Below are 27,323 nucleotides of genomic sequence, written 5' to 3'. Positions count from 1 at the left end.
GACACATCTCCTGGCTCAATGCAGAAGCAGCCCAGCAAGACTTCAGTTTGAGCTCAGACCTGGCCCTCTTGCCCTCACACTGACCCTCGTGGAATGACTTGTGTTCATTTCTAAACCAGCATCAAGGTCAGATGTATAAAGCAAAAGGACGGCTGTAGAAAGACCCACTATCCATACTGAAGCAATTTGGGGGTTTTGTTTGGGAAGGGATGGAGGGCACAAGCTGATGTCCATTTTATACATTCACTGAAGAAAACCATTTTTTCCTACAGCTGCTTAGATGTTTACTATAATTGCACAGTCTATCGTCATGAAAATTTCTGTGAATTAAAGAAATACTCGCAATTAGTAAATACGAAATACCAACTCCAGAATAGTACCATGACTCTACCTTCTTTTGTTGGCATTCTCTCCCTTTTAAAACAGCATTTTCAATTTTTGCTTCCTCCCTCTCTCTCACACATACTCACATACACTTCCAGCGTTCTGTGAGAAGTTTTATTAAATTTTCCAGCTACCCATCTAAATAGCTATGATTCTCAGTGGTACTGGTATTAGAAATTGCAAGGGGAAGTCTTTCCTTTGAAACTATTCATATTTATTTTACTTTATTCTCAAGCAGAGCTCAAAGACAACAAGGCAAACCCAACTGCAATGCTGTTTCACTCCCAGTCTTGCTGCAAGTCTGAGAGAAGACTGATGGGTTTCCTTTCTTGTTCTACAGCTAGATGTATGGTAACTGAGGCTTCTCTGAGAGCCTCTGTTTCAGGCAATGTAAAAATCACTTGAGGACTTCAGCATTCACAAGCACAAACACTACCATAATGTTATAGCTATGCAAGATTCTCCTGCCCCAAGTCCCAGCTGATTTCAACCACAACTGTCTATGAATTTTCAACAGATTTGGGTCAGAATTGCGCAGTTACATGCAAAAACCAAAAGTCAAATTATGCTTCTGTCCCCCTGTTCCCTCTCCTATACTGAGAGTTAAGCCAACAGCAGAAAAAAATAATTTTAATGTTTGCATCAGAGTTTGAAAGAGTAAAATAGTTTCAAACTTTAAATAGCAGTTATATGTGTTTCACTGGCATCTAACTCACATGTGTTCCCTCCAACATCATTTTATGTCTGTCTTCTCAAATGAACATTCCTAAGAACTTCATACAACAGCAGGGCTGTCCACATAGGTCTTTTATCCAAAATTTCAAATGAAACCTCTGGTATACAAAAGAACAGTCATTCCTGGCAAACATCAGTACAAATACTTTCTAAAGGAACAAAAGCAAGTATTAGGTTTTTTTCAACTAAAAGATCAAATTACAGTGAAATGACTCTGTAATCTAGCTAAAGTAGCTACATGAAGGAGAGATTTTGTGAGCTTAAGTGGGCAACAACCATTTTAAACAGTGTATTTGATCTCCAGCATCACAATGGAAAAGCAATTCAGTGTTTTAAGGATACAACTGAAAAGGGAAAACAAGCATAAAAGTGAAAGATTGTTTCCTGCACCATGAATGCCATTTCCTATAACCGATGAGAGTTTTCCTCACCTCTTCCACTCACACACTTATCTGAAATACAGCAGCCAAGGAAGATTACTGTTCTACACAGTTTTATTGTATTGCTGCTTTCTTCACCAGACTGCTATGGACAGCAATACGTAATTCATTAGCTGATGAAGCTGTATTGTGAGTATGCAACAGAATATCATATTATATTAATCTGGGGAAAAGGACAAGCTGCTTTGGTGAACACATTTCAGACTGGGGAGCTGGGCCTGCCAGAACGAATGCCCAGGAGGAGCATTTTACTCTTTTGCTTATTTTGCTTGTGTAAAGTGTCCCGTACTCACTACAGCAAGGGATGTATCCAACGCCACGGTTTTCAACTGTGACCAGCAGGCAGCCTGATAAACAGGACATTTGAGTGGTACTGTTGGCTTGCTGACAGAGCTGAAATTTAACTGTAGTTTCTATCTAAACCAACTTTTAGGAATATCTTTGACAGGGGCATTTAGGCAGGTGAGGAAACAACAACTACCAAAGTTGGGAAGGATCAGGTGTCTTTCCCTGCAATTACAGACAAAAGTCCACAAGTTCATATGGCAGATTAGTCATTTGCTAGTCAGAAAAGGTACATCTGTCAGAACTTTATTCTTCAAGCAAAATTTATGCAAAGCATCTTCTCAGAGCTGGGGTCTACAGTTTTAAGGACCATCTGCCTGAAGGTCTTGAAAAAACAGGTACTTACAGTATTTTATGAAAAGTTTTATTAAATTTTCCAGCTACTCATCTAAATAGCTATTATTTTTTCATCTAAATTGATATGCCTTTCAGGATAGACTGTTTGGGCTTTAGATACTAATTTGAAAACACCAACATTGAATATTTCTGCTCTTTCAAAATGCATGCTGACAAGGATCGAGGCAGTGAAGAGTTTTGCACAATCTGAACAGAATAAGCACTAAAGCCTCATCATGATCTGAATATTATCTGAAGTGTTACGACTGAGTTTCATAACCAACCACAGAAAAAGTCATATTAATCTGTAAGTACAAACTGCCTTGAACCTGCTCTGCAGCCCCTTGTTATCAAAGAATACAAGAAACACATGAATAATTTAGAAGTCAAAGCAGCACTGAACCCATTGAGTCCCATTCCAAAAGATCAGATCCTAATTTTAGTTCATCAGCTACCCAGGGAAGATACAACTAGCTCAAGAAGCTGGTCACAAATGAATAAAGGGAGCTGAGTCTAGACTTTATATTCTTAAAACCTATTTGGCAGTCACCTAATTCTCTAATTTCACTGAAAATATATGTGCAAGGAACCCTATGAGATCATCTGGCCCCTACTCTTGCACAAAGCCAGAATCAACTATAATGCACTATTCCTACACTCTAAATCTCTTCAAGACAGAATTTCCACCGCTTCCCTAAAAATAATTGAGCCTTACAGTAAGCTCATTTTCTGGTTAGAATTCTTTTAGTTCAATTTCCCTTGCTGTGATTCAAGGTCATCACATCAACTTCCTTCATGTTTACCAGAGCCTAGAGAACAAGCACAGCTTTTTCCTTATCTCCTGTAACTGTGAACATGGCTTCTGCAAAACTGCTGGGTTCTTCTTCAAGTTTCTCTTTTTTTGAGATAAAATAACCCCAATTCCTTCACTTTGTTTGCACAAGTAGTGATCTTTGTGTTGCTCTCCTCAGGACATCTTTCTTGATACAAGGGAGCTGAGCCCAGTACTCCAGCAGAAGGCTTTCCAGTTCCAGCTACAGAGGAGCAATTACTTCCCCTCTTACAGAAAGGCATTCCTATTTATAACAATGTTGCTGTCTTTCGCAGTGTGTCATTCCTGACTTATGCTCAGCTTATGACCTACTTGAAGATGCTTTTCTGTTTCACATCATTTCCTCGCCTGTCACTCCTCACACTGTGTTTGTGAAGAGGATTATTTTCTTCAGAAGTTTGTATTTGTCCCTGCTGGACTGCGTTTTATTTTTCAGACCACTTCTCCAATTTAACAACCTTTTGATTCTGATCCTGGTTTCCAATGTAACTGCAGACTTTCCCAGTTTGGTGTCATCAGGAATTTTCATAAACATGCATTTTATGCCCTAGACCAGAGAAATTAATCATCTCCCTTGTCCTCTAGTAAGCCACTGACTGTTATTTTGAGAGTACAACCTTTTGGCCAAACCAATACTTAGACATTTTCTCAGTTTCTCATGCATCCGTGCCATTTACAGTTTAAAACATTTCTTTAGGGAATTTAATAGTCATTGGTAACATCCCAAGTTCCATTTTCCTCTTTTAAAAGACAAAAAAATATATAAAAGGCAAACACATTTCCATCTTCTGTGTGTTCTCAAACAAGTATTCTACTATGCTTTTTTCAAATTAGTTGCTGCTCCTCATGATATTTAGCCAAATATTCCTATGACTAGCTGAAACAGTGTAATTTATCTTACTACTGCTTTGCTTAATTATCTTTTCACCAACAATTCAAACAGTGACAAAAATGCAATAAACAATACCTTTTTGACATTATCTTTCCATAGCTTTCAAAGCCTGTTACTTCTGTCTCTCAGAAACATCCTTCAGTCATTTTTCTGTTTCTGATTTACTTCCAGGACTTTCAGGTATACCAAATCTTTATTTTATTGGCTTACTTTAAACCTTGGTTTTTTCCTTGTAATTTTTATACTGTCATTGTGAACTCTATCTTTTTAAGGACCCTCTCGTATATATATACAAGATACCTTCACCCTTCAAAATCTCAGCAAATTAATGTCTTATTAATTAGAAAGTTAGAGCTCAGACTCTTTGTACGTGTTTTCATCATCTGCCATGATCAGCATATACCACGAACTACCTGGACCAACCCTTTCTCAGCCCCCAAATTACTCTCTCTTTTACAGTGAAGTCCTCTGCTTTCTATGTGGATGACTCTATGCGCTCTTTAATGTTTTTCCCACTTGATTCTCCTGATTTTAAGGCACAAAGCAGACCTCTGAATTTTGTCTCCCTCTTATCACTACTTAGGTTTATGGAATGTTATCTCCTACACTATTGATCTCTGTAAGGCACCCTTCTTCCCTTCCTCTCTTGCCAGCCCTTCCTAAAGGAGTTATACACTTACATTGCATTACTCCAGTCAAGCAAAGTACCTCACCAAAACTAATAGGCCAATTAAGTTATGAGATCCATAAACACTTACGGCTTTTGCCAGTAAAATTTCCTCATCCCCAAATGCATAGTCCTAGGCATGTTCAGACCTTAAAAGTTTGGTACCGATCCCAACAAACCCCACAAGTCCCTTTATCTATCTCAAGGACTTGATAGTATAAGCACTATTAGGGCACACCTACTAGATCAGAGCCCATATAACCTTTGTTGATAACAGATTCAGCGCTGTTACATGCAGAGACCATTAACTGGACCAGATTGTGTACTTACCCATGACTCCACACCTAAGTGGTAAGAGCATTTTCTTGGAAGAAAAGGGACTGTACTTCAGGGGGTATTTTTTGTGGGTTTTGTTGTTGTTGTTTAGAGGTTGTTGGTGGGGGGGTTGGGGTCTTGTTTGTTTGGGTTTTGGGGGTATTTTTTAATCTTAAGGCTAGGTATATAATTATCAATCACTTTTGAAGAACTTCTGCAGGAGCTATCAAGCAAATTCCTGCTGCAAAATATGCTATAATTCTAAAAGAAGTGCTCTAATATACAAGGTAAGAGGGACGAAACTGAACCAGATTCTCCTACGGTCCGATGAATAGGTATTCAAAGACATGTGTTTGCACAGCACATATATAATTCAAGTTTATGTGATGCAAAACAGAATGTGTTACTATTACACTGTGGTCTACATTAGTATTTTCACATCCATTATTTATGCAAAAATATTGGAGGTACCTCAGAACACAACTCAAACTTTATGTTAGACAACAGTGACTTAAAGAATAACTTTAATTTTTGTCATAATTCAATAAAAGTAAGCACAGAAGTTTCATTTTAAAAAATTCTTTACAAATATTGATCTATACTAATCAGTCAATTCCACAGCCCCTTCTCAAGTTAAAACTCTTTTTCCCATGCATGTACATGTGGGGTGTCCAAGAGGAATGCTTCTCCTAAACTGTTCTACTTCTAGGTATTTTATATTGATTTTGTTTAATGTTCATGAAAATAAATAATATCACTCTTAAAAAGAAAAAAGCTCACACACACAAGACATTTGCACCCCTTCCTACACACAATATAGTCATCATCTTTACTGATTAAAGTTTACTTCATAACCAACGTATTAAAATTGCTTTAATGCTTAAAAATCCCCTCTTCCTTTACAGATAGACTTAACTACAATAATAAATTTAGATAAATGGTCTCAAGCCAAAAAGCCAATTATCTTCAGATGCACATTAATGGCTCTCAGAAAAGCCCACAGTGTGCATACATCCTCTTGAGACACACTAGATGCAGGAGAGCTAGTTAACCCAGTCCTTCTGAGTCTAGGTTGTAATCAGGCTCCTCAAGCCCCCCAGGAAGAGCTTAATTGCAAACCAGACTGGAGTCTAGACTGCTGAGATGGTTGTTGGCCCTTTGTACTTCTCAGTGGCTTATAATTTTGAAGCTATGAAAATGCCTACAAAATCACATGACCTGAGCAAGAGAAGCAGTTAGGTTTCCTCTTGCACTAAGGAACTTAAAGAAAATAAAATACCAGAGCTTTTTGAGCACCATTCAGTACCAATGTTTTTTTCAAGCCTCATAGCTATCATAAACTATGGAATCACTGTAAACTTATACCAGACACTTTCTACTTTCTTGAGTGGATAAGTGGTTGAAGCAAAGATGAGAATAAACACCCTCATGGAGCACTACACATCCAGAAAGGAGATCTGGAAGGGGCTGAAAGGAACTTTAGACTCTTGGTGTCACAAACAACTGTATTATACCATTTGTTCATTCATTATGTCCTACTGCATGATGAAGTTAGATTCTGCTTACTCCTGGTAAAAGGTAATTCTAGAATCTGTTCTGACTTACAGTCTAAGTTTATTAATATTTTTGGTGACTCTTTTTGCAAGGCCTGGCACAAACGCAGAAGCTTCCCAGACTCCAGAAAAGACTTTTGGAGCCACTTCATCTCCGTTAACTTAACAGAGCAGCAGGAACCAAGATGTCTAGAAAGGGTATGGAAAAGTCACAAATTTGATTCTCTTGTGCAAGCAGCAGAGATCAACTTATTAACACTGGGAAAAGAAGCTGCAATAGCAATGAATTTAAAGGAGGATGAGAGGAGAAACAAATAGGGAAGAAGGAAAATAAGGAACTCTGATTTTGTTCAACAAAAAGGTTAGCTTTAGTTTTAGCAAGAGAAAAGTTAGCTTTCCCTGCATGAATTAGTGTTTCAAACTAATAATTGAGGAGTATACAATAGCACAACACAAGCTGGGTGCACCTCTTCAGTTGAAAATGAAAAAAAAAATCCCTCCTAATGTAGATACTACAACTGCTGAGTATGTGGAAGAGGAGGCTTAAGAAGAAAAGAAAATGTAAGATGCAACTTATAACTATCCAGACAATATCTCTGGGCTGGGCGCACAACTAAATTATTTTGTTGGTCAAATATTTCTTCTCAAGAGCAGAGGGAGCTCATCGCAAGTAAAACTTGGATATTTTTGGCTGGAAAGGATTTTGCTCTTGACCATTACTTAACCTATAGCTACAAGTACCTGAAAGAAAACTCTGAGCTTAACTCGTAGTTATAGTTAGGCCTCCTGACGGTACTGTGGTAGTGATGGATATTTTGCATCCATGTTTTATTTCTTTTTGTGTCTATGCTGACAAGAGAACATTTTAATTTTCAGACAATTAAGCCTTTCTACAAACCTTTCTTTGCTGAAGTTTACATTCAATAATTCAACTCCAAATTATTCTACTTGGAAGCAACTATATTGAAAAAACTGACTTCAGATCTTCCTCTTCAAAATTTTAAAATAGGTTTGAATCAAAATCAGTAATATCTCATTATTCAAACTTTATGCACATTTTAACATATTATATGTAAATCAAATAAGCTAAAAACCTAAGGTAAACAGATTGTAAAGTTACATGAGTGTACACATGCATATATTTCTACAGGTATGCAAGATGACACCATAATGCCTGAAGATGGTTAATTTTTCAGAGAATCACAGAATGACTGAGGTTCGAAAGGAACTCTGGAGGTCATCGTGTCCAACTACCCCTGCTCAAGCTGGGCCACCCACAGCAGGTTGCCCAGGACCGCATCCAGATGTCTTTTGAGTATCTCCAAGGATGGAGACTCTACAACCTTCCTGGGCAACCTGTGCCAGCACTAGGTCACCCTTACAGCAAAAAAGTTTTTTCTTATATTCAGATGGAACCTCCAGTGTTTCTACAAAACTGTACTTTCTAGAGAGCTATACAATTACAAGCATTAAAATTGAACTGTCACATGACAAATTGCTGGTTATCAGCTGCCAGCTGCAAATTCTGTAATTTTATATATCCACATACCTCTTCAAGCTCTCCTGAAGAAACAGGATTATCCTCGTACGTGGGGAAATGGCACCCTGCTTTACAACTGCAAAACCTGCTAGTCTCCTCACGTGGCTCCACTATTCTGCAGTTTACTTTGGAGCTCTCCATTGCCCTCCCATCTAGAGATTCTTTCATACTGCATTCTAAACAGGGATCTTGGTTTCCTACTGGCAACATCCCAGCCGACTCTTCTTGGGAATCCAGTGATGTTTGTGCACTCTTCTCCATTCCAGACTTTTTTAATCTGGGAAGGAATTTTCCAGATTCAAGCTCTGATTTTCCATAATAATGCCCTTCTTTTTCTGCATCTTCTTCCAGAGGTTTGAGATCTGCTTGTGGATCCTCAAATACATCTACTTGAGAAGGGACAGCAATACTTCCCTCATCTTTTTCTGACTCAAATTCTGACTCACTTCCACCACCTGGAGAAAGTTCAGATGCAGAAATTGGGCGAAAGTGAGTCCTTGGAGAAATCCGTATAGCCCTGTACTGCGTTCGATCAACACCACATATCCTGGGGTGTAAAACCTCACTGTCTGAATCAGAGCACAGAATTGACTTAGGTTTAAAACTAGGGCTGAAAGATGCAATTCCTTCTGGCTCAAACGAACACTCTACATGAAGAACTTGTGAAAATGGATTGTTCAGGTCAAAGGAAGAGAATGAGTATTCAAGCCCTGGTTCTTCAACTTGAAAGTTACCACAAGCTCCCAGTAAGTCTTCATGGAAGATAAAAGAAAAACCCTTATTTAATCCATTATCGCCACTCTTTGATTGCTCATTCTGTTCAAATGATACAAATGGCCTCCATAATTGCCTATGACCAGGGGCAAAGCTATTACCTGGAGTCATAAAAACATCTGTACCAGCTATTGTCACTACATCAGAAGCTGCACATTGTAATAAGCTCCCTTTTGAGTGACTAGGTGGCACCACTGCCCATTCTCCATCACTATTAAATGTTTTGAGCTCCCCATACACACCACCAAGTATAAATGAGTTTTCTTTATCCTGGTTAACATCCCAAGGTTTTGATGGTGTAGTATAGTCACCACCATCTACTTTTGATAAATCATTTGAGACAAAGGCTCTCTTCTCTAAATTCTCCTTTTGACCTTCCCAAAGATGATACTCTGATCTCTGCACTGCTTTATTGGGCTCCTGGAGGGTTTCAACTTTTGCTTCTGTATCCAAACAGCAGCAATAGTTATTTACATCAGTTGAAAACAATTCATCTTCTATTCCTTCTATTTCTACCATTGCTGCAGAATTTCTGTCTGTCATATTTGTCCAAATATCTTTAATAACCCCTGAGCTGTAGCCATCTCCATGTGGACTGTTTTCACTACACCCTTGTGTAGTTTCATAGTCTTTACTTTCTGCTTTTTGTTCTAGCTGAATACCACAGACAGATTCTAGCTTAGATTTTTTTTTGAAAATCAAAGTGGGCATTTCTCCTAAAGTTCTAGCTTGTTGCTGGCAGGTTTCTTCTGGCAAAAAATCTAGAATTTCTTCATCTACATAACTCGAAGACACTCTAGGAACTACATAATTAATATCTTCTGCATTAAATTGCGTGGATTCTTCATATGGAATATTTAAAGTCTCATTGTCTGAACGTGTTTCTTCCGAGTGTGACCATGGACTACAAGTTCTTGTTGAAAGATTGGAACAGTGTTCATTTTCATCAAAGGCACTATTTTTGGTCCATATTAGCAATCTAGACTGTGTTTTCCCAAGAATATTAGCAGTGCTACTAGAATCTGCATTTTCATTTCCCAAGTTGAGTGTTTCAAAAGAAAATGGTAAAACAGAATTACTGCATTGCACTTCAAACACTGAAAAACAAGAGTTTATACCAGACCCTTCATTAATATCTGAAAAGAGCTCTTGATTGCCAGCAAGCATGTGTGAATTAAGCATTGTGCTGTCTAAGATGGGGGAGAATCTGATCGGAGAATCTCCTCCAAAACTTTCCCCATCTGCATCACCAGAACTAGAAGATGAACAGCACTCCCAAAATTGAGCTAAATTACTAAGGTCTTGCAAGAACCACCCTTCAGCACCAACAGAGCTGGTCGAATCTGTCCATATTGCACTTTCCCCTTGCAACTCCATTCCATCTAACACTATGCAACATTCTGCCTCAAAATCAGTTTTTTCTTTACTCTTTTGTCGAATCATATTTAAAATCCGACTCTCCCCTTGCATCGTATCTGAGGCACCAGGATCCAACATGGATTGATCAATATCCACTTCATAGAAGTGTGTTAGTTCTGACAGATGAACATCATCTAAATATTTGTCGTCCTCTGGTTGAGAACATATTGAGGTCCCAGCGAGGTCAATATCCTCATTTAGAACTGCAGGCATTTCTACAAAGTGACCATCGATGAAAGTACCTGCTGCGAGGTATGTTTTATGAATATTATTGTTGCTAATACAAAGACCATGCACTGATTCAGACAACTCTTCTACAGCCTCTGATGTTACGCCACATATATCTTCTCTGTTGCGGTACGTAGTCTCCAGCTTGCTTTTTCTGCTAAGAGGAACAAAGTACTCTGTAATCGGCTCAGTATACCACAAGGGTTCTTCTTTATATTCCTTTTCATTTCTGCTGTCTAAATACAAATCTTTTCCATCACTACCGCCAGCTTCTTTTCTTCCAATTTCTTTTAATGGCCTTTTACCTCTTTTGCACAGCTGTTTGATGGAACCGCTGCTACTGCTGCTACTGCTTCCACTGTGGACTTTTCTATCAGCCTTTTCACCAGATTTCACTGAAAGCCTGCTTTGCCCATTACGCCCTTTTTTATTTCGAACCTCTCTTGTTTTGTGTCTTACTTTAATACATTTCATTGATGCCTTGTATTCACCTTGATTACCACTAGAACTTGACCCAGCCTCACTGGATCCAGATGACCAGGAGCGAGGACGCATCTTTCCCTCAGACTTATGTCGGACTTGCTTTTTGTACAAAACAGGCTTCTCTTCAACACTGTTGTTACTAAATTTGTTTTCTTTCTCATTTTTACTTTTCTTCTGCTGGGTTCTTTCCTGTACAGTGGCAGATGCTTTATTACTTCTGTCTTTAGTTACTTCACTTTCACTATTGCAGTCCTTTGGAGAAGATGTATCCGTGCTAGTTGGTGGAGCAGTGGATGAAGATGAGGAGCTAGAGTAAGAGCATGCTTTGGATTTATTCCATACAGTCATAATTTCCTGCAGGCAAACTGGCTTTTCAGAAAGAGGAGGAAATGCTTCATAGTACCTGAAATCAAAACAAAAAGGTGACATTCAGATAGGCATTAAGATTAGAAGGTATTACTAAACCACATCAAAACACTACCAATCTAATTGCCAAAAAATCTAGTTTGTTCTACATATGCACATGCCACTCATTGCACTGTTTATTTGAATGATAACAAAGGGGAGATTAAGATAAGCTTTAAAAGTGCTTATATTAATATATGTTTAAAAGCATACTGCCAAGTAAAACAATCCCATTTTTAGGGAGTACTAAACTTCACTGTAGACAGAAATTGTGGATGCTTGAAACAGTGAAGGCCTACCTCCAGATTTATTAGATAATGTAGCAATTCACTACAGTCATCTTAAACATGTTTGATTTAGAGTATAAATGAGGAAGTCCTGAATTTCAGTCAGTTCAGTCCTGAATTTCTGTTTTTTAAATTCCCCTCGGTGAACTGAGACACTATCTGTTAAGTTCTACACAGTTTGATTGGCCAGTTATGAAGAAAAAGCTGTTGCAAAAAAAGATTAGTTCTTGAGTATTTTAAGATGCTTAACAGCTTTGTGCAACAGGGACAAGATTAATATATGGTCTTCTGCAATATTTAAAGTAGTATGTGTTTGACAGCAAAGAGATTTATACTGAATCACATATATTTCAATGAAAACCTATTAACCAACATTCAGAAGTCAGTTAAGTTAAATGCACATTAGCACAATCAGTTCCCTGAAGAAGTATCATCCATTTAGCAACACTTTCTGCCACCAATGGTTACTATTAAGAGATACAGAAGCAGTCATATCTCCAAGAAAAGTCAATGAGAAAACTCCTGGGTACTTCAGTAACACTGGACTCAGGTACTTGGTAACTAGCAGACCACTTCAGTTATAAAGAGTTTAAAGGTTAGAAAAGAGTTTGTTTCCCATTTCTGCAACAGAAGACAAAGAGTTCTGAACCCAGGAAACTGATTCTCTCCCTGCAAGTCTAACGTGTCAATTAATGCTGTTTTAAAGATGTTTAATTTGTCTAGTTGACTTGGCCTTAAAGAAACTAAAATGCAGTATGGCTTGAGTTCTGCACACAGTCAAAAGAAAGCAGTCAGGACTTTGCCAGAAATTAAACTAGCCCATGGTACCAAATGCTCATATTTAAATATATGAAATTAACAAAAGAAGGTGGCAGGAAAAAAAATGTATTTCTTAATATCCACAAAGTCCAGATTCCCCACTGAGTTAACTTCACTGTGTTAAAACATGGGAGTAAAAGGAGAAAAGAAAAAAGCATCTCAGATAAAAATAATAATAAAAAAATGCATACATTTCTACTTGATCCTTTGCTGTGGGAGATAAATCAGTCTCAGGAGACAAAGAGCCTTCTAACTTTTTGTGAATCTTCTCCTCTGTTTTGGAAGAAAATTCCAAATGCTTAACAGAAAAATTCAAAAAGCCAGTGTATATTATAACAGTATTTAACGAAGAACATCAGGATGTATACCTGTAATAGTAGTAAATTTCCATAAACACTGTAAATAACAGAACAATTTATAGTCTGATTATTATACATAAAGAAGTTTCAAGTTACCACCCAAAATTCAAGTTTTCCACAGTCGTCTTGTTATGTCCTGCAAATTTCACCAAACATGACTGGCTAGCAGCTGCATGCAACTTCATGGTTAGCAATGCCCCCATTAGGAGACTTCCTATTGAATTTTTAGTTATTTCACATACAAATCCTTAACTTCTTGCATCGCTACAGATATATATAAAAAAATCAACTATTTAACTAAATATTTTTATGAATGGTTGCATCTAACTTCTCACCTATTGCACTACAAGGAAGTACCCCTGCAGTAGTTGCTGTGCTTTGGGTGGATGTAAAGGCATATTTCCTGTGTGAGAGGTGACTCTAAAGATTTCTAATTCTTTTTATTAAAATATGTAAAATACCATAAAAATGCTGTAAGATAGACATTAATGTTACTTTTTTTCAAAATAAATGGTCAACATCACCTTGGCTCAGTAATAAAGTGCCACAGCATAGCACTATGAAATACTAGGAGCTGACTAGTAATTACTATTTAAAAACAGAAAAAGAGAATGAAAACAGCTAAAATCATGCTTTAAGCAGGTAAATATTTATCCCTTATTTATTGCTATTTATACTACACGATAAGCATATTAATTTTACTGTAAGTGTCAAAGGCTGCTGCTATGCACCTGAACAAACATTTATGGGCGATGACCTTTCATTGGACACACCACAATTCTATATTATGCTCCCTGCCCTAAGCTTGACAACATAAAGTCCCCATTATCATTTCCCTAAAGCCCGGAAATTTTAAGCACACCTCTCTGTGATGGCTACTTGGATGCTTTTCACAGGAATAGCTAGTATATAATGATTTTGAGGCCAATCTACTCTACTGTTTGCAAGTTAGCAATACACAATAGGAACAGAATCAAGCCTACTTTATTTTTATTTCTTTTGGTGGGGAAGGAGGGTGCTGAATACAGAATATTTACTAAAAAAGCAGGCATAGCTGGATATGAACAGTTATAGCTTTTCATGCGGAAAACTCCCTTTGTGAATGGCTATTTCTTAGGTAAACAAAGCATACTAGTACAGAATTGCTTCAATTATTTGAATGGAATTACTCAAATGTATTTTAAAATTGCATGGCCTGTATTAAAAGCTAGTGAATTAGCAGCCTGCTCCCCCAGCCCCACATCTCAGAATGTTACACAGTTGATAAATACGATATATGGCCTCAGAAGTTTAGCGATTTATTCCTCACCTTGCTTACTCTGAAGGTCTTTCAGTCTGGAGCAAAGCTCCTCCACTAACGTTTCAATCCCAGAGCTCTGCACAACAACAACAAAACCGCAGGGTGGGGGAAGAAAAAAAGAAAACACAACTTAATAAAAAGAATATTCATTTTATAGAAAGACATTAATACAGTAAACATATCTTAGCAGACATGTATTTTTATTTTTGCATGGTAACTACACATTAAAAAGGAACAAAAATTATTACTAGATATAAATCCATTCCTAAAAATACATTAATTAGAGGTCAAAATGATTCCACTAAACATGTAGATACATTCACACAAAGGTTTCAAACTACAAGTCACATTGTTGCACCATTGCATATCCAAGGTTTTACAAACTCTGCACTGTCACATTTACTGCACTGTATTACTATATCACTTAGGATTTAGCCCAGAGTCTCAGGATAAAAGTTCAAGAATCAACCGATCACTAAGATGCATTTTAAAAAGCTAAGCCTAACCCTTTTGGTTGCACAACTTATACCTGTGAGAAAGGGACTGTTAAAAGGACACAAAGTCAGGAGTGAAGGTGAAAAGGAAAACAGTATGAAGACATATATGTGTAGGTGGCAGAGAAGAAGAGGAAACGCTTCCACGGTATCTTCATGCAAAACTTATCGCATAGTTTTGCCAGTTTACAATGCCTAGTTTTTTTCTTTTTAAACATTGTGTTTGCTCAGGAAAGCACAGGGAAAAATAAACACCTTATTCATTTTCCCTATAAGCCTGTATTTTCCTCCTTTATTCCTCCACATAAACCTTCTATACACTCAAGCTTCCTTTTAAATCCCATTTCAGTGTTATTCTCACAGGCTTCTGCTTTTACTATCTGCCTAGACTTGCAAGCAGTTCCAGATAAAGCAACAGCACCAGAAGAGCAAAATACTGAAAAATAAACACACACGCACAAAATGGTACAATATACTACTAACTGTCCCACAGGAGAAAACCCCATGCTATTCGTTGAATTCTAGTCAGAAAATACTAAATACCAACCTACAGCCTGAAATGACTGCTCTTGTTGGAAGGAAAACTAGGCAAGGTGGGTACTGCGTAGATATTCGTGTTCGTAGTATTTTGATGCTCAGGGATCATGGTTGGAGATTACACTTTGCACTTTCCATAACTGCAAACAGAAGGCTGGAATCACAGCTAAACGCAGCAATCCGAAACAAGTGAGGAGGATGCAAGGAGTCCCCTGCACATCACCATACAGCTGGGAATGGTAACGAGGGAGAACCGTGCAGCTTCTTGTATCCTGTGCACAGTTTCCTCAATAACAGCTCCAGCATCTTGTCCCCATTGTACTTGGAGATTCTGAGACTTATACAAACCTCCTGCAAAATTGTCTCACCACCTGAATTTGACGTGATCTTGCGTGCATACAGTCATGGACTATGCATTCTCTCCAAAGGTAATGCAGGTCAAATATCAAGTTACGGAAATGCATAAAAAAGAGTTTGATTTGCTGTGTCACCATGGCGGTATAAAGGTTTCATTTTTCCAAGATCTAAGAGTTTCTCCTCTCTCTTGATCACCAGCTAGAAATTGCTGAGAAATGTGAATATATGTTGCTAAAGCACAAGAAAATATTATGGAAAAGGGAATACTAATTTATACAGTGAAACTAGCTTGTTTAATTCTCTGTCAGAAACACACACTTGAAAAATCACATACTGAAGCAATGACTTATATGCTAACTTCTAAATTTTAATTATTTGCAGTCAAGTGAGAAAGCAATTTTCTATTCCTAACTGCATTGCTGCACTGAAGTGCTAAATATAAACCTTTATGCCACACACTTAACTGAGGATGACTTAGCAATATGAAAGTTTAGAAGGCATCTTCTGTATCAGTAAATTTACCAACATAAATTAAATTGTTTAGAAATAACCAAGTAGCACAGTAATACAGACAAACCTATGTAGTTGTAATAATCGTCACTTTATGCCTACACCACTTCTAACTCCCCCCTCCTCCCCCCAAAAGGGCAACAGAGGAGGAGCTGGCCTTGGTTTTGCCTAGCCCTCCAAACTGTCTAATCGAAAGGACACCTGTAGCAAATAGTCAAAATCTAATGAATACAGATTCACTTCCTTAACTTAATTATAACACCATGTACAAAAAAAACCCCCAAATTCCCCCAAACCAGCAACAATATGCTCACCATTACACCGAAGAAGTGAAAACTTTTGGAATCAAATGCTTCATTTCCTCCTGTACCATGAACCTAATACTTGAGTCAGCTGACAGACTGCACGCTGTCCTGCATAGCACACTGATGTAGTTAGCGCTAGCTTTAAAAAAAAAAAAAAGCAGGGGGGAAGCCACTGTGCAGAATGCCAAGTCTCTAGAGACCACTTGCTCAACCTCTTACTGCAGTATATAAAAACAAGCCGCAGGCTTAATGTAACAAATGCCTCAGCAATTATTTTGCGTATGACAGTGTTGATCTCTAATCATGAGGTTTTGTTACTGTATTTTTTCATTGTTTAAGTTAATGCATTGTAGTTGCAGAAAACCCATTGCCACAAAGTAAGGCATTCCAGGCACTGGCTTGGTTCAATAGGACACAATCAGTTAATAAAATTAGGTGATCTGCCTGAACTGCTTTGCTTACGTTCAAATTTAAAGACAGTCCCCAAATAGTACAAATACCAGAGTACCTTAAAAACATTTTTCAACATGGAAGTGCCCAATTATGATTGCTTTTGTAATTCCAACACAAAAGGCTTAAATCTCATTATTATCTATAAGATTATTTAAACCACTGACCCAAATTTCTACCCATCCTTTTCTCTCATTCAAACTACAAAGGGCAGCACATCATTTTTTTAATTCATATTTTTCATTTTGCGTAACAAAACTTCCTCCACAATGAAAATGTTTCCAACATATTTCTGTTTCCTTCCCCTGCTTTAACTTACATCCAGTTCCATCAAAAGTTGGTCTTTTGGGCTTTTCATCAGCTCGCTGAAGCAAGGGAAGGATTACATAAAGGATAGGTGTTATGTTACTGGCATAGGAGTGACCAGATAAATTAAGCTTCTGAACTCACCCAGCATGAACAAGAACAGTCAATCTTACTGCTGGAGTTACAGGACTCTAATAGCCAGTGTCTTCCTTACTCACCAACATGACTCCATTCAGAGCCAAATTAATGTAGTTCTGCATAACGAGGAATGAGAGCAATTAAAAAAAAAAAATAAAGCTCTCACATTTTTACATAAATGTAAATGTATGTTTGTTGGGTAAAAATGTTTGTTGGGTTTTGGTTTTGTTTGTTAACACACATGCGCATATATAGATATATATATGTAATATCAAATCTTAAATCAAAGATCTTTTTAACATGCTCTACTTTGGAAATAGAGCAGTCAGAGATGACAAGTGGTAACTCATTAGCTTAAAGCAACCCAGTCGCTTTTATACGTATGTTCACACCCCTGTATAGCTGCAGAAAATGTTCCCAGAAGATATTAAATCTATAAATTTAGTTACTTCTGAAATATTTTTATAAATTTAAAATAATCGGTTTAATTGTGAACCATGAAAACAAAACAATATTATGTACACCAATTCAAATCCACTAAAAACTCTTGCCTATGTTAACAGTGGGCACCGACTTCTATGTCCTGAGAGTTTTTAGTAAGAAGCTGTGAAACATTAGCTCCTCTCAGATTCTTGACGAATCACTTTAATTCTTGTCGACATTCATCTCTGCTAGTAGATTACTTGTGAATGTTGCAAACAAGCACTGCACAGTCACCATCCAGGAGACTGAGCAAGTTTTTCCTGAATTTGATCACAAATGTTCATGCACCACTATTATTTCACATTGTTATTCTATGGAACTGAGGACAGCACTGGTCAGCAATTTTTTTCATTTTCACTGAGCTTTCACCCCTTGATGTCACCCAGTAATGATGTCTGGCTATGGCGCTCATACTTCCATACAAAGAATGCCATGCAAATGTATACTTTGTTCTGCAGATCTGTACATATGCAATAGCCAAAAATTCTGGACAAAAAAAGGAAAACAAGTTCTGATAGCCAATATTTAGCATGAGCTTTCCACATCTGATGTACCATAAATAAATACATAGAAACTGAAAAATTCCATCAGATGATACAACTCAATGGGAAGGGTTGTTTGGGGGGGGGGTTGTTTTAGTTTGGGTTTTGGGGGGGATGTTTTTTTGCTTCTAGCCTAACATAAGTTAATAGCTTCCTCCAGAAGCTTTGAACTGTGTAGTGTAAATATTTACTAAATACGGCTTGTTACTTCAGGCCTGTAAGGTATGAAGAAAGTTCCTTGTTCCTCTTTAAGCTTTTTGAAACGACAGAAGCATTACACTTCATTTTACTTTAACAATTAAAATAATCACTCATTTGCTTTTAGTTTTTAAGAGCTTTCTAGCTTACACTTTTAAAAGAAATCCTCATTTCACTTTCCCAGACATACAGAATTGTTTAGGTTGGAAAGGACCTCTGCAGATCATCTAGTCTAAACCCCTGCTGAAGCAGGATCAGCTAGAGCAGAATACAGATGCTCCTTTCACAGAATACAAGTTCAAACAATCTAGAAATTAAAGTAAATGAAAATATTCATTGTTTTGAATCATTCTTTTAACAGGTCACAGGACTCTCCAGACAGAGATGGTACTCTTAGTGTACCAGGACTGTTTTCTTGGCATGTAGCCTGTCACCAAGAGCAGGATTAGGTAGCTGTTCTATATGAATCAGCTGTTAAGCCATGTGAACTGAATAAGGCACAAAATGTGATTCATTGCAACCACACATCTATTTCTATATTTTGTAGGATGATGAGAGCTAGATAAAAGTCTACGTTTTCATTTTCTAACATTGTGATACAGTATAAGTCATCTGATTACAAGTACTCTCAAAAGAGGTGCTCAAGAGACGGAAAACTAAAAAAGCACTAAAAACAAAATAAATTAAAAAAAATCCCTAACCCCAAGATCACCACTACATAAATAAATGAATAAATAAATCAATCCACCAAAACAGCAGCCTCCCTGGGGTGTTAAATCCAGGTAGAGTTAAAAGGAATAAAACAAGGTTCCAGTATACATTATGGGATTTTCCTCCAGCATAGTAAGGTGGATGACACTAAGAAACATTTAAGAGTATTTATTTGTACAACACTTTTTTGATCCTACAGTAGTGAGAACACAATTAAATCTTTATCTTTTCATTTGACTACATAATGATTTACAACAAAGACACTGGATTCTATTTATTAACTTCTCATTTGGGGCTCATGAATACTTGATCTAAGTAATCTTCAATAGATGCGTGACCTTAGAATATCGATTTCCAAGCAGATAAACTGACTTAACATCACAAAACCCCAAGCAATCTCAAGCAATACAAGAGCAATAGCTATCCAACAAGGAGATAAAAATACATTCTTGCAACTCTCTTAGTCCTGTCTTCTGTATCAAAACAGCATTAGGAAAGGTAAATCACATAACTAAGATCAGGCTCAGATTTCAGAGCTGTAATTCACCACTTCACACCACACATTCTAAGACAGAGAGATAATAGTACATGTTATTTACCAGTTCTAGATAAACGAGGTCAACTACCAGCTCAAATTAACTTAAAATGAACACGCTATCCCTAAATGTAGGTTACTAGAGCAGCTAATCTGACTTCCATTATTTAAAACTTAATTCTTGTAGCTCCCTCCCAGAGCGGGCTACACTGAGATAAAAGTTATCCCAAGAAAGGATAATTCCTCTCTAGAAACTCTTCTTCTTGATTATTATTCATTGCTTATAAACAAACATGCTGACTTCAAAGCCAGAAAAGACTTACTATCCTTGTAAGCAGTGCTGCTGTGAGACTTCACTTAATCACAGTACTTCAGCTTGCGGATGCTGAAATGTTCTTATCTATATTATCAATGAAACAGGAGAAACTTTTGAAGTGTGTTCCCAACAATTATGCAAAAGTTATTTTCTGCATCAAGTGAAATGCAGAAAGGACACTAGAAATTTCCTCAGTAGGTACTCTGCCATATTCATTGAAGTTTGCTTGTACCTATGGTAAGAATTCATAATGGACCCCAATTCAAATCTTTGGTGAAAATGATTGTTCTATATTAAGGAAAATTATCTAATAACATTGTTCTGTAATGAAACACAAGGCACTATTCAGGAGAGCTCTGTAACCAACTTCTCTGGCATCTTTATGGCCATGCTTGTGTATCTGAAAGACTGTCCTGCCTTCTCCCTCCAAGACGCGCATATGCAAACTTTCTTTCAGTCCCAGACTTATCAGAGAAGCTGCTGGCGAGAAAATTGCCTTGCCCCATTTTGCTCCCGTTATCATTGGGAGTACACACTAGATGAAATAACTTTCAGTCATACCAAACACCTACTTTCAGTCTCCAAGACAAAATGATCTAAACTATGGGAGATACTTAAATACAAGAAATACAAGAGAAGCTTTAATTTACTTCTGCTGGCTTGATGTAAACTGAGAAACAAATGCCCCCCAAAATGCTACAAAGCAACTTCTGTGTAGACTAAGCTCCCACAAAGAACTTTTCCAGTTCAATATATACTTCTTCAATATCAAGAAAACAATACAAAAATTGGAATAATTAAAACTTCTGTCAATTTCCATTAAAGTTATTATTATACTCAGGGTAGCAGCTTCAGCTTCACGTGTCTGACAAATCAGATATGCAGTACTATAAATATCTATTTAAATGCCAAAGTCATAGGGAAAAAGGAACTGGTTTATTCTAATTATTTTATTCTGTGATGGTTACCTTGGCAAGACAATCCACTTCAGTTTTCTATATGGTATCTGAAGTTATAAAACACAGGCTAACATAGTCTGCCAAATTCAATACCACATAGCTTGCTTAGTAAATGAATGGAGAAAGAAGTAAAACTTCTGAAGCCACTGGATTTGATAATACAGAGCCAATACAAATTTTCTTAAACCAATACAAATTAAATTATCATAGAAAAACAATGACTGGTTGGAAACAATAAAACCCTATGGTGCCTTCTTGCAGAAGAAGCTAAGTGACATCAGTACTAGCTTCGTTATTTTTCAAAACATAAATCTCGTTTAAAATTCTTCTTAGCTCCTGAAAAATTTTAAAATCCTTTCCTAAATAATGCTGTGTGTTCTAGAAACAGCTAGTATATCCCCTTCCAGAACTCCAACTGGATACAACCCAGAAGAAAGATAATATTCACTGGTTTTGTGAAGTGTTTTGGCATTCCTGGAAAAAAATTCTGAACAATCATCCTCAGACATACAGAAATGCTTACTACTGAACTAGTCAGGATACACGCTTCAAGAAGCATTATGGTTGTTTTGGAACCTGATCTTCATTTTTTTGCTTTAATAAACTCAAACTTTTCAATAGCAACTACAGCATTTCATCCTTCTGATTCATTAAGATGGCTTTTACACAACTTGCTTCATTCTTGTGTTGTCCTTTACATTAACAGTGTTCATCCTAGCACTTCGTTACTCTCCTTACAGGGCTTTTTGACTAATGTTTTTCACTTATTTTTAAAAATAAGTGAAAAGAATATCAGGCACTTTCCTTACACATCTCTTGTTCATGTCAATTCTAGTTATATGAAGATGTGTAAGTTAAAACACTTAACAAACCATCTAATGTTTACTACCTGATTCCCTGGTACCCCAGCATAGTGGTCAGAGCGTATTATCTAATTAATATTGGCTTACATCAGAGGAGCAGAGAACAACAGAAATAAATCAGTGATTAAAATTAATTTTAAATAATCTAGTTAATCTGGCACCCTACATAAGAAGAAAAGAAACATAGTCCCTGTGCTACAGGCTCCACAAGTCCTTTTACCTCAGTCCTTGCACATCACTATTGCGAAGTGCAAGACAGATCATGCAATAGTGCCTTGGTCTAACTGGCACACAGATACCATAATCTTTGGAGACTACAATAGTTGGCCAGAGTAACCCATCAATAAAAACATGCTCAGACATGGAATCATAACCAATTGATTAATTTGGCCTGATTAGGAACTTATTTCTTCAAATAAGGTTTATGTGTAGAACTGTAGTAACTGCATGGAAAGTCTGACAGTTCTGCACTGAGAGTAAGAAAGATGACAAATGCTAAAAAAATTTCAACAGAATCTTATTTTAGACACCTCTCAAAATTGTGCTGAAAGCAAGGTACATTTGAGAATAAGATTATCTTTTCAAATTTTTAACAACACTGTTCACTAGAGCCACACTTGTTCCTCTCTAACTGCTCCCATATAACACAGCTATCGGAAGGGTCGTATTCCCCTCTCATAATTCAAAGCAAGCAAAGCCAATGCTCCAAGTAACAGCATGTCCACACCTGACTACATTTCAAAGAAATTACTGTTACGAAGTTTCACCAACTATGTCTCAGTGTTACCCCCAAGCAGTAACTTCCTAGAACAGTGGGATGGAAGGCACTGTTTTCTTTTGTCAAATATATTAGAGCAGTGCTCTTTCAAAACCCATTATGGAATCTATCAACCAAGACTAATTCTTACTTTAACATGTTGTATACTGTTTCATGTAGCAGTTAGCAGATTTTGAGAGCCTGGTTAGTTCAGAAATGGACCACATTGCCTCAACCCCATTAGGACATGCCTTGCGAGATCAGCCACATTAGACACCAGCACAGTGTCTCAGTATGCGCTGTGGAACAGCTTAGGTGAAGTGGCCATCTATAGGCAGAGAAGGAAAGAGTCTGGGAGATCTGGTTTCATCAGTGCAGAAAGCAAGATATATATGAAGTAGTCTCCTTTGCTCATTCCTAAAATGTCCTCATACAGTTCAGCAGAATAAAGACACCGATTGCTTTAACTGAAATTCTAGCACCATCTTGGGGTGGAATTTCACATGTAATACTACAAGGGTTCAGTGAATGAACTGTATTATATAGGAACTGCAATAACAGCTGAAAACCTGCTTACTCTATTGAGCAACACAACTTTTAGCAGAAAACTAGTCAGTTAAAAGGTAATTACGCTTGGATTTATGACCAGTGGACAGGCAACATGAGTAATTTCAATATTATTACTAGGAAATATACCTACTGAAAAGTCTTACACATATCAGTCTCAACAAGTAACCTCTAATTCCCATCTTGCTCATACAGTATCCACCTTGCAAAAATACAACACAGGTGAATTTCTAAACTCTTAATTTTTAATAACCTTTTGAGTCTCAAAGATATTTTCTCTTGTTAATGGCAAGTTTCATTATTCACATCTAAAATAATTTACAGACTTTCAGAATTAGGAGGCTTAAAGAAAGAAAAGAAAAAAAAAAAAGCCTCTTGGAAACTAAACATGAACAAATTGACCTTCTCAATTTTAGGTGTACCACACAGGAATTAAAAAAACCACCACCAACAACAAACCTAACCAAAGAAGTAATTTAATGCTGACAGAAACAGCTGTTTTTACTTAAAATTTGAGGCAGTAATTTCAGGATAAAATTTCTTATTTTCCTCAAAGGACTTTTACATAAATACTCCCCAGTCCTAAACAGTTGGGGTTTTTTTTAACCCAACATTTCATTAGAAGGGATACCCTTACTTTGCCAGTTAATTGCAAAACAATATTTTAAAATTTCTTCTACAATTCAGCAGGATAACAATTAAGATAAAATCTCTACTCAAGGTCAGGAAGTATTGGGTTTGCGTGGCAAGGTTTTGGTAGCTGAGCGGGGCGGGGGCTACAGGGGTGGCTTCTGTGAGAAGCTGCTGGAAGCTTCCCCTCTGTCTGACAGAGCCAATACCAGCCGGCTCTAAGACGGACCCGCCGCTGGCCAATACCACAGCAACTGTGGTAACGCCTCTGGGATAACAAGATTTAAGAAGAGGGAAAAAGGTTGCAGGGGGCACAGAAACGGCAGCCAGAGACAGGAGTGAGAATATGTGGGAGAAACAGCCCTGCAGACCCCCAGGTCAGTGAAGAAGGAGGGGGAAGAGATGCTCCAGGCGCCAGAGCAGAGATTGCCCTGCAGCCCGTGGGGAAGACCATGGTGAGGCAGGCTGTCCCCCTGCAGCCCGGGGAGAGAGGACCCCACGCCGGAGCAGGGGGATGCCCGAAAGAGGCTGTGACCCTGTGGGAAGCCTGTGCTGGAGCAGGCTCCTGGGAGGACCTGTGGCCCCGTGGAGACAGGAGCCCACGCTGGAGAAGGTTTTCTGGCAGGACTTGTGACCCTGTGGGGGACCCACGCTGGAGCAGTCTGTGCCTGAAGGACTGCAGCCCAGGGAAGGGATCCACACTGGAGCAGTTTGTGAAGAACTGCAGCCCATGGGAAGGACCCACGTTGGAGAAGTTCATGGAGGACTGTCTCCCGTGGGAGGGACCCCACAGTGGAGCAGGGCAAGAGCGAGGAGTCCTGCCCCTGAGGAGGAAGGAGCGGCAGAGACAATGTGTGATGAACTGACCCCAACCCCCATTCCCCGTCCCCCTGCGCCAGTTGCGGGAAAAGGTAGAGAAAATTGGGAGGGAAGCTGTGCCTGGGAAGAAGGCAGGTGTGGGGGGAAGGTGTTTTAAGATTTGGTTTTATTTCTCATTATCCTACTCTGGTTTGATTGGGAATAAATTAAGTTCATTTTCCCCAAGACAAGTCTGTTTTGCCTGTGACAGTAGTTGGTGAATGATCTCTCCCTGTCCTCATCTCAACCCATAAGCTTTTCATTATATTTTCTCTCCCCTGTCCAGCTGAGGAGGGGGGAGTGATAGAGCGGCTTTGGTGGGCACCTGGCATCCAGCCAGGGTCACCACACACCACAGGTCAATGTTAACAAGCTTTTTAAAATTTGAACAATTCTTCAGCACGTCTTTGAACTGCTATTTATACTCCATTCAAATGTTTTGGAAAAAATAAACTTTAGAACTGTGGTAAGAATAGCAACTGATTGCTACATTAAAGTACTTGTCTTAAAAGTTCTTCTCACCATCATTCTGTCTTCATTTTCTGGCAAGTTGCAATATACTTAGATTTTCTCTGCTTCTGAATGCATCAAGAGCATCTGCAGCCAAAGATTCATATGAATATAGACAATTTGAGACACCAAAATGCTCGTCACACAAAAAATACTGTCCTCAGAACATACATACATACATAAACAATTTGCATTCTTACATATACCAGATAGTATCTGTCAAAATCAGGCCTCCTCTCAGAAAAGCACTTAGTCCACAACATGCTTTGCCACTGCAAGACACAGTGATGCAGAGTGGTCAAAAGACTGCGGCTTCTCTGACTTGTCATACTCCATAACTCAGGAAATGTTTTAGAAATAAACACCAAACTGTAGGCTTTTTGAAGTCAAATGTTTGTTTTCTGCACCACAAAATTATAACTAGAATCTTGGATTTCTGTCAGACTAGTGTTTTACAGCATTACTCTTTTTAATAAGAGATAAAAAACTGAATTCAAACAAAACTGAGCTACCAAATAAAGTACTCCCCAAGAATGAATACTATGTAATTGAAAATCCACAAGAGACAAGATTTCAAAATATTTATTTCAACCATTAAATGAAGGACTGACAAAACAGTGTTTACTGTTATCAAGTCAATTTTCATCTAATCTATTTTATGACTTCCTCTCCCCATCAAGTATCTTTTTGAAATGATCACCCAGTTTTAGGGCCTTTGATTACTGGTAGGGGGGAGGAGGCAAACTTTCTGCAATTTCTCAACACATTACTGGTTTAAGTAATTAAATATAAACACCAAAATTATGGTACCTGGATCTCTGTCATTTCCTAAGAGAGTTAGAAAAGTTATTATTAACCCTCAATACCTTTTCATCCTCTGCACATTTTCCCCCCTAAAATAGATCAGGCTGCAGAGTCCTGAAGTCTTCATTTAATTGTCTCCCTATTTTGCTTTTTTTTTTTTTTTTTTTGCCTGTGTGAGTGTACACACATGTGTGTGTATATATATTCTCTCTACAGACACACACAGGGTTAACATTCTAACCATTTCACTTCAATACAATTTTATTTAAATATACTTAAGTTTAAATACACTGAGACTTCTTTTGATTACTCCCAATAATGGAGCTACCTCAACCTTTCTTGCTTTGCTCCAATGCTAAGGTTGAAAGAAGAGGTTAGGCTGGAAAAGAAAGTGTTCCATATCCATGTGAGGATATTGCTATTTCTGCATCTACCTACTTTGAAAAAAGGATCGCAGAAGGATAGCAAAACTATAAGCAAGCTCCGGAACTGCCCATGTGGACTATTGCCAGACCCCTTGCAAGAAGAAAAAACTGTGAGAACAAAGCTACCAATTGACATATTTATGAAGTTCCTAATGAACACATCTACCTATTTGACAAAAAAAAAAAAAATCTCCACAGGTAAACATTTTCAGATGATTCAGAAAACAATTTAAAAAAATTCAAGTGGTATTAGAAACAAAGTATTTATTTGTATCTCAATAGTTTTTATAAATGGTCCTCACACACACCACTAATCATCAATTTTGGCTACAGTTTACAGAGTATTTTTATCTTTTTGTGGAGATGAAATCATGAAGATTCCATGGAGCAGCTTGAATGCGTCAGCAGAAATAGAATTTTAACATTATGTTTCACAGTCCAAAAACTACTGATTATTCCCATCAGATTAGCGTACAAACATAAGTACAGAAACCAGCCAACATAGGAAATGCGTTTGAAAAGCAGAAAGAAAAGATACAAGTTACTTTAAAATATCACTAGCATCAAAGCAGGATCACCCTTCCTCCCAACTTCAGCATAAAAAAATAAATAAAACAAGTAATCTATATTTCTCTCTTATGCAATACACAAGAAAAACCACCTACAGAACAGCTTTAAGTAACAACTTTTTTTTTTTTAAAGGTTTAAAGTTCCACCCTGTGTTTGAAAATACATTAAAAAAGATTATGACCTACAATTTCATTAGACAACAAATGTGCAAGCTTAATTGTTTGAGCATGCAACAGAAGTCAAAACAGCCCTGAAATAACAGAAGTCTACAGGTTGTAGATTATAGGTTAATGTTGAACAATTAAAATCTGACTAGGTGGCAGGAGTCAAAGGAGGAAGTTACTTGTTCAATCTTTCAGATCACACATCTTTTTATTCTTTCAAA

At 37.6% G+C, this 27,323-nt stretch overlaps 1 protein-coding gene across 4 annotated transcripts in view; it reads right to left on the bottom strand.

The window, feature by feature from the left end:
- The window catches only part of KIAA0232 (KIAA0232 ortholog), a 72,284-nt gene that overhangs the window by 6,880 nt on the left and 38,081 nt on the right, over window positions 1–27,323 (bottom strand). For all 4 annotated transcript variants that reach the window (XM_052780543.1, XM_052780541.1, XM_052780542.1 and 1 more), the window contains exons 4-6: window positions 14,123–14,189; window positions 12,646–12,727; window positions 8,049–11,346 (exon numbers count right to left, since the gene is read on the bottom strand). In XM_052780543.1, coding sequence (XP_052636503.1) covers window positions 8,049–11,346; window positions 12,646–12,727; window positions 14,123–14,189 — 3,447 coding nt within the window. The remainder of the gene's footprint in view (window positions 1–8,048; window positions 11,347–12,645; window positions 12,728–14,122; window positions 14,190–27,323) is intronic.

Source organism: Harpia harpyja, chromosome 2, assembly GCF_026419915.1.
Source record: "Harpia harpyja isolate bHarHar1 chromosome 2, bHarHar1 primary haplotype, whole genome shotgun sequence".
NCBI classification, from domain to species: Eukaryota; Metazoa; Chordata; class Aves; order Accipitriformes; family Accipitridae; genus Harpia; species Harpia harpyja.
This window is presented reverse-complemented; position numbering and strand designations above follow the sequence as displayed.